Genomic DNA, 11,493 nt, shown 5'->3' with positions numbered 1-11,493 from the left:
GATTAGTTTAAAATTCTTTTTCTCCAGCTCTATTTAGATATAAATGACAATGTATATATTTTTAAGATTTATATCATGGTGATTTGATATGTACACACTTTGAAATAATTATCACAATCAGCTTAATTGACTCATCATCTGATGTGGTCATTCTTTTTGTGTTTATGGTGACACCATTTAAGATGTACTCACCTTGTAAATTTCAGTTTACACAATGGATTTTTTAAAGTGTAGTCACTATAATGTACATGAGTTCCCAGAATTCTTTTTTTTAATCCAAAATTTTATACCCTTTGATCAACATCTATTTCAAAACTTACAATGTATGAAAACTCAGTATTCATTGTCCCAATGGATGAATATCATGTGACTAGAAAGCAAGCTTGCCTTCTTTTATGCACATGTTTCAAGATGTTGTCTCCTTATCAATTATTTCTGTGGAGCAAGCTTCCTTTTGTATCCATATTTAAAAGGATTTGTAATGCAGTTGTATGTTTGTCTTATGTCTATTCTACTTCCCTGAAAAGAGACTATAAATATGATAACAAAGTAAAAAGCTTGACCTTGTGTTTAATGGAAATCTGTACCTCATATTCATTGCTCTCTCTCTCTCTCTCTGTCTCTCTCTCTCTCTCTCTCTCTCTCTCTCTCTCTCGTCTCACTCCTAGAAAGGGTATGTGGCTCATTTACATTCACACGGCCTGTGAATAGGCAGGTCATCAGTTTTTCTATTCTACATAGTTGCCTTTATGCAAAAACCTCATGGTCCATCCTTACTGTGGGTCTCAATATTTAACTCTACCAGGATCAAATAGATTGGGCTCCTTATATTACAATTTGGCAAAAAGATGACTAGTACCATTACTGTGTAATTGACCTGTACTAGAACATTACAATTTAATCAAAAGGCTATGGATGCCTGAGACACACACTTTCTTATCCACCCCTACTGCCATCACCACACCCACCAACCTCCCTCCAGATCCACAGCTCCTGAACTGGCCTTGTCTATTGAGTGCAACTTCCCCTCACCCATCTGAGTGACATCCAAGAAAAGACAAATATACAGCTGAGTGAAAAATAAGGACAGTCTAAGATTTGAAATCTGGACTCAGTAAAGAGAAACCAATATTAAAGAAAACGCCGAGTGAAAATGGAGGCACATTTGAAAAACTCAATAACCCAACTAGAAAACTCAAGGGAAAATTTTACAAATAGAATGGGTCAAGTCAAAGATAGAATATCAAGACTTGAAGATAAAGTAAAGGAGTTAGACCAAACAAGCAAAGAACATGAACACACACACACACACAGACACACACACACACACAGAGGAAAAGAACATGCAGAAACTATGGGACTCCATGAAAAGGCCAAATCTTCACATTATAGATAAAGATACAAGAGAAGAATCCTAAGTAAAAGGCAATGACTAGAACTTCAGCATTACGGTTGGTTTGATGCTGTTTTGTTATGTTTGTTGACTGACACAAGTTAGAGTCATCTGGGAAGAGGAAGTTCCTCCATCAGATTGCCTGTAGGCAACTCTGAAGTACATTCTCTTGATGACTGATTGATAACGGTGAGTTCAGCACGTGGCAGGGGGATGATGCCCTTCCTGAGCAGGTGGTCCTGAGCTATATAAGAAAGCAGAATAGGAAATTGGGGAGGGGGTAAAAAGAAAGCCGAATAGCCAGCCTATTAGGAATTTTCTGATACTCATCTTTTCTCTGTGGTCTGGGCTTTAGTCTTTGCCTCTAGGTTCCCACTGACATCCTTCAGCATTGGAATGTGACCTGAGACTTGTAAGATAAAATAAACCCTGCACTACTCCAGTTGTGGTCACTCTGGATGTTGTCTATCACAACAAACGAAACCCTAATTAAGACAAAGTTAATAGAATAAAACTTCCCTCAAGTTGCTTTTGATCCCAGTCTTCCCCCCCGTTAATTTATGTATACATAAATTAGCTTACATCGTTATTGCACACTCCCCTCCTTCCAGGACTCCCCTCACATGGCCCCTCCCCTTCACCTCTGATGTCACTGCAGGACTAGGCTCGTCCTGTCCCACTGAGGCTAGCCATGACAGCCCAATTAGGGGGACAGGATCCACAGGCAGGCAGGGAACAGAGTCAGGGACAGTCCCTGCTCCAGTTGTTGAGGGACCCACAGGAAGACCAAGCTGCACATCTGCTGCATATGTGCAGGGGTCTGGGTCCAGCCTGCGCATGCTCTTTGGTTGGTGGTTCAGTCTCTAGGAGCCTCCAAGGGTCCAGGTTAGGTGACTCTGTTAGTTTCTCTGTGGAGTTCCTATTCTCTTCAGGTTCCTAAATCCTTCCCCAACTCTTTCACAGACTTGCTGAGCTCTGTCTAACGTTTGGCTATGGTCTCTGCATCTGTTTCAATCAACTGCTGTGTGGAGCCTCTCAGAGGACAGTTATGTTAGGCTCCTGTCTGCAGTCATAACAGAGTATCATTAATAGTGTCAGGATTGGTTCTTGATCATGGTCTTTATAAAGGCAGGAGAGAGCAAACTAGGACACCGTCTGTAGTAATTAGGTAATTCAAATGAAAACTACTTTGAGATTTCATCCCACCACAGTCAGAAGAGTCAAACTTTTAGAAATGGGTGGTGGATCTGAAAACTGAGTTCTCAAAAGAATAAATTAAAATAGGGAGTGGGGATTGGGGGGAGGGTGGACTCCTTCCTTCCAAGCACATAAACACAAACAGGAACCTTTTGGATTCGATTTGTCCTGACACCCAGTAAATAGAAACGTGATCCTCTCCTGCACATCCCCCCCTTTAGCGTTATTTTTACCTTTTCCTTTATTTGTTCCATGGGTTCTGATTAGCCTCTTCCTCTTCCTCTTCCTCTTCCTCTCCTCTCCTCTCCTTTCCTCAACTCTTCCTCTCTCCCTCCCTGCCTCTCTCCTCCCTCCCTCCCTCCCCTTCTCTCTTTGTCCTTCTCTGTCCCCCTTTTTCTCTATCTCTACCCCCTTTTGCAGGTCCCCACTATCCTCCCCCCAATAAACTTTCTTTTATTTTATGCCTGGCACATAGTATGGTCCCGCCTAGGTATCCCCACCAATGCTGTAATTAAACAGCATTATACCAGGTTATAAAACATAGCAATGATAGCTCCACAGGATGGTTAAGAGGAAGGTTTTTATTGTATATGTGATGGAGAACATCCAACAAAGTTTGCAGAGACCCTAGGCTAGATACCTAACTTGAACTCATTTCTGCTAACCTGAGTAGACCCTTACACCCTTAGGAATTTATAAACCAAAGGGGAAAAGGAAAGAGAAGGCTGGGTTTGGATAGAATGACTTTCTTCCTACGTGAGTGGCACTGAATGCAATGACAATCCCCAGTTCCCTTTAAAGTAAAATAACAGTGCTACACACCAAAAGCAAATTACCTGGAATAGAAATTAACAAAGCAAGACCCAGTGCTAGGTACAAAGGAAACTCCATTTCCCCACATACCAAAAGGCAGTTCAAACATCCAGAAGTGGGCTCAACCTAAACTAGGGGAGGATTTCTGTATAAACGACAGTCCTCCTCAGGAACTTGTGAAGAAGATTCTCCTCTACCAAAAGTATTCATTTCTCTACCAGTGGCAAATGGGACAAATGGTTATTTGTGATGTCCATTGGCCTACCAAAGCACAAACTGGCCTCCAGGCTCCCTCAGTATCACAAATACCTGTTACACATTTCAGAGACCACACTTTCCCTACTCCCTCCAGCTCACAGGCGTCCCTCTTTGGACCCTAAGATCCAACCCAGGGTATGTGCTCCCACAGAAACACTCACAGACAGGGAATTTGATCCAAAAGCAAGAGATTTATTGATAACCAGTGCACTGGGGTTCCACCGCACACATGTAGAGGAACCCCGAAATAAAGCTAAGAGCAGTTTTTATACGAATTTTCACAGAGTTCACGAGGGCAGTTTTACAATCACCTCTTAGACAATAGCCACAAAGGCTGACCTCAAACAGCTGCTCCTATGTCCAGTTTCTAGGTAACTCAGACTTGCACATTATCTTATAACAACGAGTGTTAGCTAAGTAGCTCCTGTTTACCCAGGTTTATTACGCTAAGGGCCCAGCTTTGAGATTACCTCTTATCTTGGGCCCTTCTCTTTGGAATGTGTGTGTAAATCTTTGGAATGTGCTCCTCCTGGGATGTGTCCCTGGGGAAGTTCATTTTTAAGTTTAAACTGAGACCTGAGATTCCTCCAATTTTAAGTTTAAACTGAGACCTGAGATTCCTTCATTTCCCACTTTTCTTGTGACTGATTCCAATCTTGGAATCACAAGTTGTCATCCTGATGTACAGCATGATATTGTTGTCTAAGCATAAGCACTTGTATGGTATTAACAGGATCTTTAACAAATCTAACCAAGCGATTTAGAATGCAGGGGCCAAAGGTGAGCAATAGAAGCAAGATTATAAGGGGTCACATTATGGCAGAAACCAAGGTAATAAACTAAGAGGAGATAGGAGTTTAACCAAGACTCAAACTATATCTTTGTCATTGAATCTTTAACTATCTTGTTCCCACTCCCTGGATGGTCTCCAGTATGTACTTCTCAATTTTCTACACCCTTAGCTAACACAGAAAAAGTAGCTGTTCCTTTACACACATACACTGATGGTCCTGCTGTCAGCTTCTCTCATATCGGGAGCGCCCCTGTATGGGGTTTCTCACAGGACACTTCTCACTTTTGGGTGTATGCGCCCTAAGCCCCACCCTCTAAGGCTGCTTCTGGGATACAGTTTAGATTCAAATGTCCCTTGTCCCCGACATTTGGGTAATCTCTACCCCTGTGTCTCTAGAGTGGGGATATCCCAGGAGTCGAGGCCTGCTGCTAACTTACAGAGATCAAAGACAAGGTCTGGCAGCTAGGCACAAGGTGGGTGTTCCACTTTAGAAGACCAAATCACATTTCCAGTGGTTAAGAGTACTTGCCAAGTCACTTTAGTAAGGTTGTGTGGGTTGATGAGGCTCAGCGCGGGAGAGAAGATACACCTTAGCCATTTAATGGTTTCCCTGGCCTTGTAGAACAGCAGGTGATCTTGAGCTTGAGGGGGTTGCTCAGGTGTCTGGCTGCTCTCCAGTTGGCATCAGGTGCAGGTGCTGGTCTGAGTTACACAAAGTCAAACAGTTACTCTATCTACTTCAATGGAGGTCAGGATGGTCAGCAGCACCAGGAACAGCCTCTTATTAGCCTGAAAAGTCACTTCTGGGGAGGGGATGAGTCAAGAGCTGGAGTCAAGGGAGTAGGGGTCCAACACAAGAGGGGCATTCTAGACTCAGAACAGAGACAGGACAAGGGACACCACCCAGCCAGCACCAGTTTCCGAGGGCAATTTAGTTAAGGTCTCTTTTTAAGGTTCTGTCTATTCTCTCTACCTGCCCTGAGCTCTGGGAACAGTACAAACAATGGAGCTTCCAATTAGCCCCCAATATCTCTGACAATCCCTGACTTACCTTAGAAACAAAAGCAAGACCGTTATCTGATTCAATTACCTCGGACACTTGAAACCTAGGGACGATTTCTTCTGTTATCTTCTTGGATACCGCATCACCTGTTTCCTGCTTGGTGGTGAAAGCCCTCCAACCCATCTAGAAATAGTATCTACAAATATTAGAGGGTATCTATATTTCCCTGGCCTAACTTCTGCAAAATTGATCTCTCAATATACTCTAGGCTGTCTTCCTCTAGGTATTTTTCCTGTTTACTCTAAGCCCCATAACCCTTTGTTTGTTGGCATACCTTACACTGTTTTATTGTCTCTCTGGCCCAAAACCCGAGTTCCATTATATACCTTAGATCCCTTGACTGCTAGAATGCACTTATCTCTCAAGAGTCCATATGTGCATTTAGCCTAGTAAGTCTTTTGTTTGATTTTTGGGGAATATAGTTCTCCCTTCTTATGTGCACCATTGTCCTTTTTTTCTAGGTAATAGTTGTTAGGGTGGGTAGCAATCTGAGTTCTTTTTTTCTTCTGTGTGTTTTAAGTGAGGCCATCTATTAATCTAGTCCCAATTCCCAGTGGGTGTCTCTTTGTAGGTCCATAATCTGGAAAGGCTCCTGCATAGCCATTTCTCAAGCCACTTGATCTGTTTGGTTATTTTGGGGCCACTGAGTCTCTTCCCTTCTGGTGTCCTGGGCAACAAGTACTGACAGTTGCTGGCTTCATCAGAGCATCTAAGTGATCTAAGATTTCTTCTAATGTGAACAGTCTTTTTTCTTGGTATATAGCCCTGTGGACATGGGCTATGGCAAAGGCATACCTGTTGTCCTTGTAGATGCTAATTTTCTTGTCAGCCACAAGTTGTAAGGCTGCTTTCTGCACCGATGTGCCTGGGGGTAGGGAGTAGAAGCTCAGCCCAGAGGACATTTGTGCCATCCACCACAGCAGCACCAGCTTGTCCCTGACCAGGATGGAGAAAACTACTCCCATCTGTAAAGGAGGTTGCCTCAACTCCTGGCAGGAGTCAGTAGGAGAAGTCTTTTTTTCTACCCGTGGGTTCTCCTTTTGGGCCAGTTAGTTGCAGCCCGTCAGGCAGGAAGTGTATCTGGGTCCCCATCTTGGGGAGTAAGTCTTGACCCAACAAAGGGTAGGGACAGTCTGGGATGACCATAAATGAATGGGATACCCAGCCCATCTCTTGGTCCATCATTTTTTGGATAGTCTATGAATACATTTTGGTATCAGTGGCTTCTTGGAACCAAGATCTTTTCTTTGGAAACAGGACCATTGGCTTGGAGGAGGACTGAGTGTTGAGTCCCTGTGTCCACCAAGAGTTGGGTGGGTCCAAGCTCTGTCTACCCTAATTGCTGTCTTGACTCAGAGCTAATACCTTTGCCATTTGGGTTGTTTTTCCCAAGGCCTGGGATTTCCTGACCCTGGCTTCCATTTGTTAGGGCACTCTTGGGCTCAGCAGCTGGCTCTTTTACTTGCAATGTGCACACTGGTCCTTTTCAAGGAGTTTTCTATCTCCCTTTGAAGTCTCCCTTCTCTGCTTTCCCTTAACTACTATAGCCAAGCTTCTCTGGAAATTCTTTTCCTGTCACCTTTCTCTTTTTCATCACTCTTTTCTTTTTTCTTTTTTTTTCTCTGTTATTTCTCTTTCTATGTCTACCTATTATGGTAGACTTCCTCAGCACCCTATACTAAATCTTTTTTTTTTTCTTTCTAAAGCCTACAGCACCCAGTATTCCCAGGTGGTCTCCCATCCAAGTACTAACCAGGCCTGACCCTGCTTAGCTTTTGAGATCAGACGAGACTGGGCACGTTCAGGTTGGTATGGCCATAGACTATACTAAATCTTTTAACGACTTATCCTGCAGTCCCTCTAGCCTCTGAGGCTTTTTCCTGGTATCTAATAGCCTTGTCTATACTGACAGAATGTCTCTGTGAGCTATTTTAGAAAGGCTGTGGGCAACTCATCTGATCCCTGCTTAACCTCACATGCCTTGTAGCCCCCTTGAGACCTGCCAATGGAATCTGGGATGGGCATTTAGATGCCCCTTACCTTCTGCTGCATGAAGGCCCCCGTCAGGTGTGGTCAGAAGCAACCCAGTATTGACCACAATCTGGTCAATCAATAGTGCCCCGTGTGTCAGGGATCATTTTTTTTCCTGTATCTCTCTTGCTCTTCGGTCCTGAAGAGCACTCCTGATGGCCAGAACCTACAAGGGTCTTGGGGAAGAAAGGCTTTTATTGGGGGAAGGGTGTTCTTCTGCTAGATTTATCCAGGTAACTCTGTAGGAAACTTGGTCTGGGTGCCCGAGGGATCCTGGCCTAAAGATTCTTTGCTCTATTGCTTTGATCACCTGTACAAAGGTCCTTATGGGTGGCTACCCTAAGCAGAGAGTAACTAACTTACTCTTTTTTACTATAAATTAGTATCTGTACCAAAATGGAGGCCTATTCTTTTGGCTCTCTGACTCAGGACAGCCTGTAACTTTTTACAGCAGGTTGTAGACCTCCGCAGAGGGGAGACCCTCACTCAAGTCTCAGAAAGTCGGGGCCACCCAGTAATCTGCTCGAGACACCATGTACACAGAGCAATTGCGAGGTTTATTAGGGCGTGACAGCTAGCTGCCGGTCAATATGTATGCCCACGCAGGAGCTGAATTGACCCCGACAGCCAGTTTGAGAGGGGATTTTAAAGGGAAAAACCACAAACTAAGGAATGGGGAGGGGGGGAGGGGTTGCTAGGGTGGTGTAACATAAAAATAGTGGAACATTCCAAAGGAACCCAACCTATGTGAGTCAGGATCAGGTGAAAACTCTCTGTACGTTTATCTTTCTCAAGAATGTGGTCCTGCCCTGTTACTTCAGCCTTGCCCTGTCACTATGGTTCTCAGCTTGGTTCCACCTGGCTAAATTGCATTCTAGCCAGTTCCCGTAACTAGTCTGTCCACATTCTTAACTTGCTTCATGGCTCGATTTCTCCATGTCTTTATAAAGAAAGCCTAAAGAATACTTTATATGTCTAAAAAGAATTCTATATACCCAGTATCTATAATTTTTCACTCTACATTCCCTCTTTCTTCTAATGATAGTTTTTAATCATAAAAACTTAACCTCACTTCTAATATAAATTAGATTATGAATCTTGTATTTTAGTATCTTCATAGCTTCCGTTTCCCTGTCTGAGGGTTTGATATTGATGCCATAGCAATAAAAGCTGAACAGCACTAACTCTCTCTCTAACAAAGGTAACTAATCTGTTTAAGAAGCAAAAAAACAGAATCAAAAGGGGACCAGGGAAAATATCAGAGTGGTAATGTCTAATTCCTGAATCATGTCCTGAAAGGCTGCCTCGTGGTTGTGCTGCACTCCATTGCCCACACACCGCAGGGTCTCTAGTGTCCTCTGGAATGCTGCACCGGCCTCACCCAGAGGCTTCAAGTCCTTGGAGCTGGTCGCCTGCTCCCACAGGTATAGCTCATTTTTCCACAGGCTAAACATGGTCGGACACCGCAGGCAGCTTGGTGGTGTTGAACTAGAACTGCGTCTCCCAACTGGTGTGGCTGCAAGCAGATTTGTTGTTTCAGAGTGTCTAAGCTGGAGTCACATGACTCTTCTCAGCACTACTCACTCTTTTTTCTTTTTCTTTTTAAATAAAAAATATATAACTATAACTCTCAGGTGAATAATCTCACTGGGGTTGTTTTGTCCAGCTGCCATGGCTCATGGAAGTTGCCTTTTTTCTCTGCCAGGTTCTTAATCACCTGGGCCCTGCCTATCTTTTTGTGGATGCCCACGGATTCTTTAGCACCAGCCATGGAGAGAAGGGAGGGGACCAGGAGCTGCAGCCATTGTGCTGTGGCTCTTCCTCTCCTCCGCTGTCTGAGTTCTTGTACCAGAAGGGACCAGAGGCCAAGGTTCTCACAAACGGCAGATGGGAAGCCTCTGGGCTGCTATAGCAGTGAACCCCGGGTCCCCAGCCCAGCCACGCATGCCAGGCTAGGCAGCTGTCCCGTGTTGCCCCACTGCCGCCTCTGCTGATAGCAGAGGGACAGAACTTCCTTCTCATGGCGGTCAACCTGCACAGCTGGGCAGTTTAAGTGCAAAGCGCTAGGGGAGCCGTGAGCTGTCGCGACTCCGTGCATTGCCACCTGAAGAACACCCTAGGCATTGTGGATGGCTCCCCAAACCTCGGTGCCCACTTGCTGAAGGACCTGCCTCTCTGCTCTGCAGCAGCTCTCTTGCACCAGCTCCAACTCCTCATCTGCCGGTGGCCATGTTACCTCTCTTATAACCTCATTCTAATAGTTAATTAGGATGTTTAACACAGTAGATTCAGTCCAAAATAACATCAGTCAAAGTCCAATAACACATAGAACCACAACCAACACACAGACAGTTCGCCAAGAAAACAGAGAAAAACAACACAGACAGCTTACCCCTGTCACAGGAGGCACATAAAGCAGGTAATACAGACAGTTCTCACAGGTGCAGAAACCATGTTACACAAGCAAGACATAGAAAAACTGCCAGTGAAATAATCCAATAATCAGATGACTTGGCCAGCCTATGCTGGACCTAATTTAATAGATTCAGATGACTTGGCCAGCCTACGCTGGCCCAAATCTAAGAGATCTCTAACACTACTAGCAATAAACAACAGAAACAGAATTAGACACGGACATACTGCATGAGAGTGCAACAAACACCATCCCAGTTGGTGGTGGCTAAAGATTACCTTCAGACAAAGAAGGGTTGTTCCTGACCCTATCTTCCATATAAATGAACTCCAGAGGGTCCTCCAGAGAACTGTGGCCTACAGTGTGCTGACATGTCTGCTATAATGCTTCCACTACCCACAAATTCTCTGCTGGAACTCGAAACCTAACCCTATCCCAGGGGCCTTGAAACCTGACCCTATCCCAGGGTCACAAACTGCTCTCCATGGCTTACCCAGTTCTTGCCCTTGCCCAGACCACAGAAACCAGCCTACACAGATGATTGCCCCTGCCATGGGCGCACAGAGACTTCACAGACACAGTACATAGACAGTTGCCCCTGCTACAGGCAGAGACACTTCACAGATACAAAAACAAAGAACAGACAGCACACAGATCTGCTCAAGTGAGTGGACATCCGATCCCTGGATCTGTGGGGTCTGAGCGAGTGAATCTCGGTGGGACCTCCAAAATGTTGGACTCTAAGATCCAAAACCAAGGAACACGCTCACCCAGAAACACTAATGGATGGGATTTGCTGCAATAACATGATGTTTATTGATGCTAAGATGTTAACCAGTAAACTGGGGTTCCCCTATATGTAGACAAGAGGAATCCCAAGCCAAAGTTGGGAACAGGGTTTTTTTTGTTTTGTTTTGTTTTTGTTTTTTTGTTTTTTGTTTTTTGTTTGTTTGTTTGTTTTTTAGGTTTTTGGAGGCAAGGTTTCTCTGTGTAGTCCTGGCTGTCCTGGAACTCACTCTGTACACAAGTCTGGCCTTGAAATCAGAAATCTGCCTGCCTCTGCCTCCCAAGTGCTGGGATTAAAGGCGTGTGCCACCACTGCCTGGCAGGTACAGTTTTTATATAGAGTTCACAAGGGCAACCACAAAGGATGACCTTCCCAGGTCAGGTCTCTAGGTGACTCAGATTAGCATCCTGATTGCCTCTCATCTTGGTTCTCCTGGAATGTGTCTGTGTGCTCTGGGCCTTCCTCACCAACAGGTGGGTTCCCTGTGGTCTGAGGAATGTTAATCAGCCTCTCCCTTTTTCTTCTGAATGTTAATCTAGAAAGTGTCCTCTCACTAAAGAATGTGCCCCTCCCAGGATGTGTCCTGGGACAGTGGGATTTTTTCAATTTTAAGTTGAAACTGAGACCCAAAAGTCCTACAACTACACTTTAAAACAAACAAACAAACAAACAAACTTTTGTATAACTGAAATTTACAAGGTGAGTACATCTTAAATGGTGTCACCATAAACACACAAAGGACGAC

General features: G+C 44.4%; 2 protein-coding genes and 1 pseudogene across 2 annotated transcripts in view; 1 reads left to right on the top strand and 2 right to left on the bottom strand.

Moving 5' to 3' along the window:
* LOC114626506 (solute carrier family 5 member 4-like) overlaps positions 1 to 9,460 on the top strand; it is a 60,949-nt gene extending 51,489 nt beyond the window's left edge. The window contains exon 12 of the mRNA XM_028773912.1: positions 9,254 to 9,460. Within this exon, the coding sequence (XP_028629745.1) occupies positions 9,254 to 9,460 (207 nt within the window). The remainder of the gene's footprint in view (positions 1 to 9,253) is intronic.
* LOC114626547 (solute carrier family 5 member 4-like) overlaps positions 1 to 11,493 on the bottom strand; it is a 197,771-nt gene that overhangs the window by 137,008 nt on the left and 49,270 nt on the right. The window lies entirely within an intron of this gene.
* On the bottom strand, positions 7,222 to 7,340 carry LOC114626567 (annotated as a pseudogene).

Source organism: Grammomys surdaster, unplaced genomic scaffold, assembly GCF_004785775.1.
Source record: "Grammomys surdaster isolate TR1022 unplaced genomic scaffold, NIH_TR_1.0 237, whole genome shotgun sequence".
NCBI classification, from domain to species: domain Eukaryota; kingdom Metazoa; phylum Chordata; class Mammalia; order Rodentia; family Muridae; genus Grammomys; species Grammomys surdaster.
This window is presented reverse-complemented; position numbering and strand designations above follow the sequence as displayed.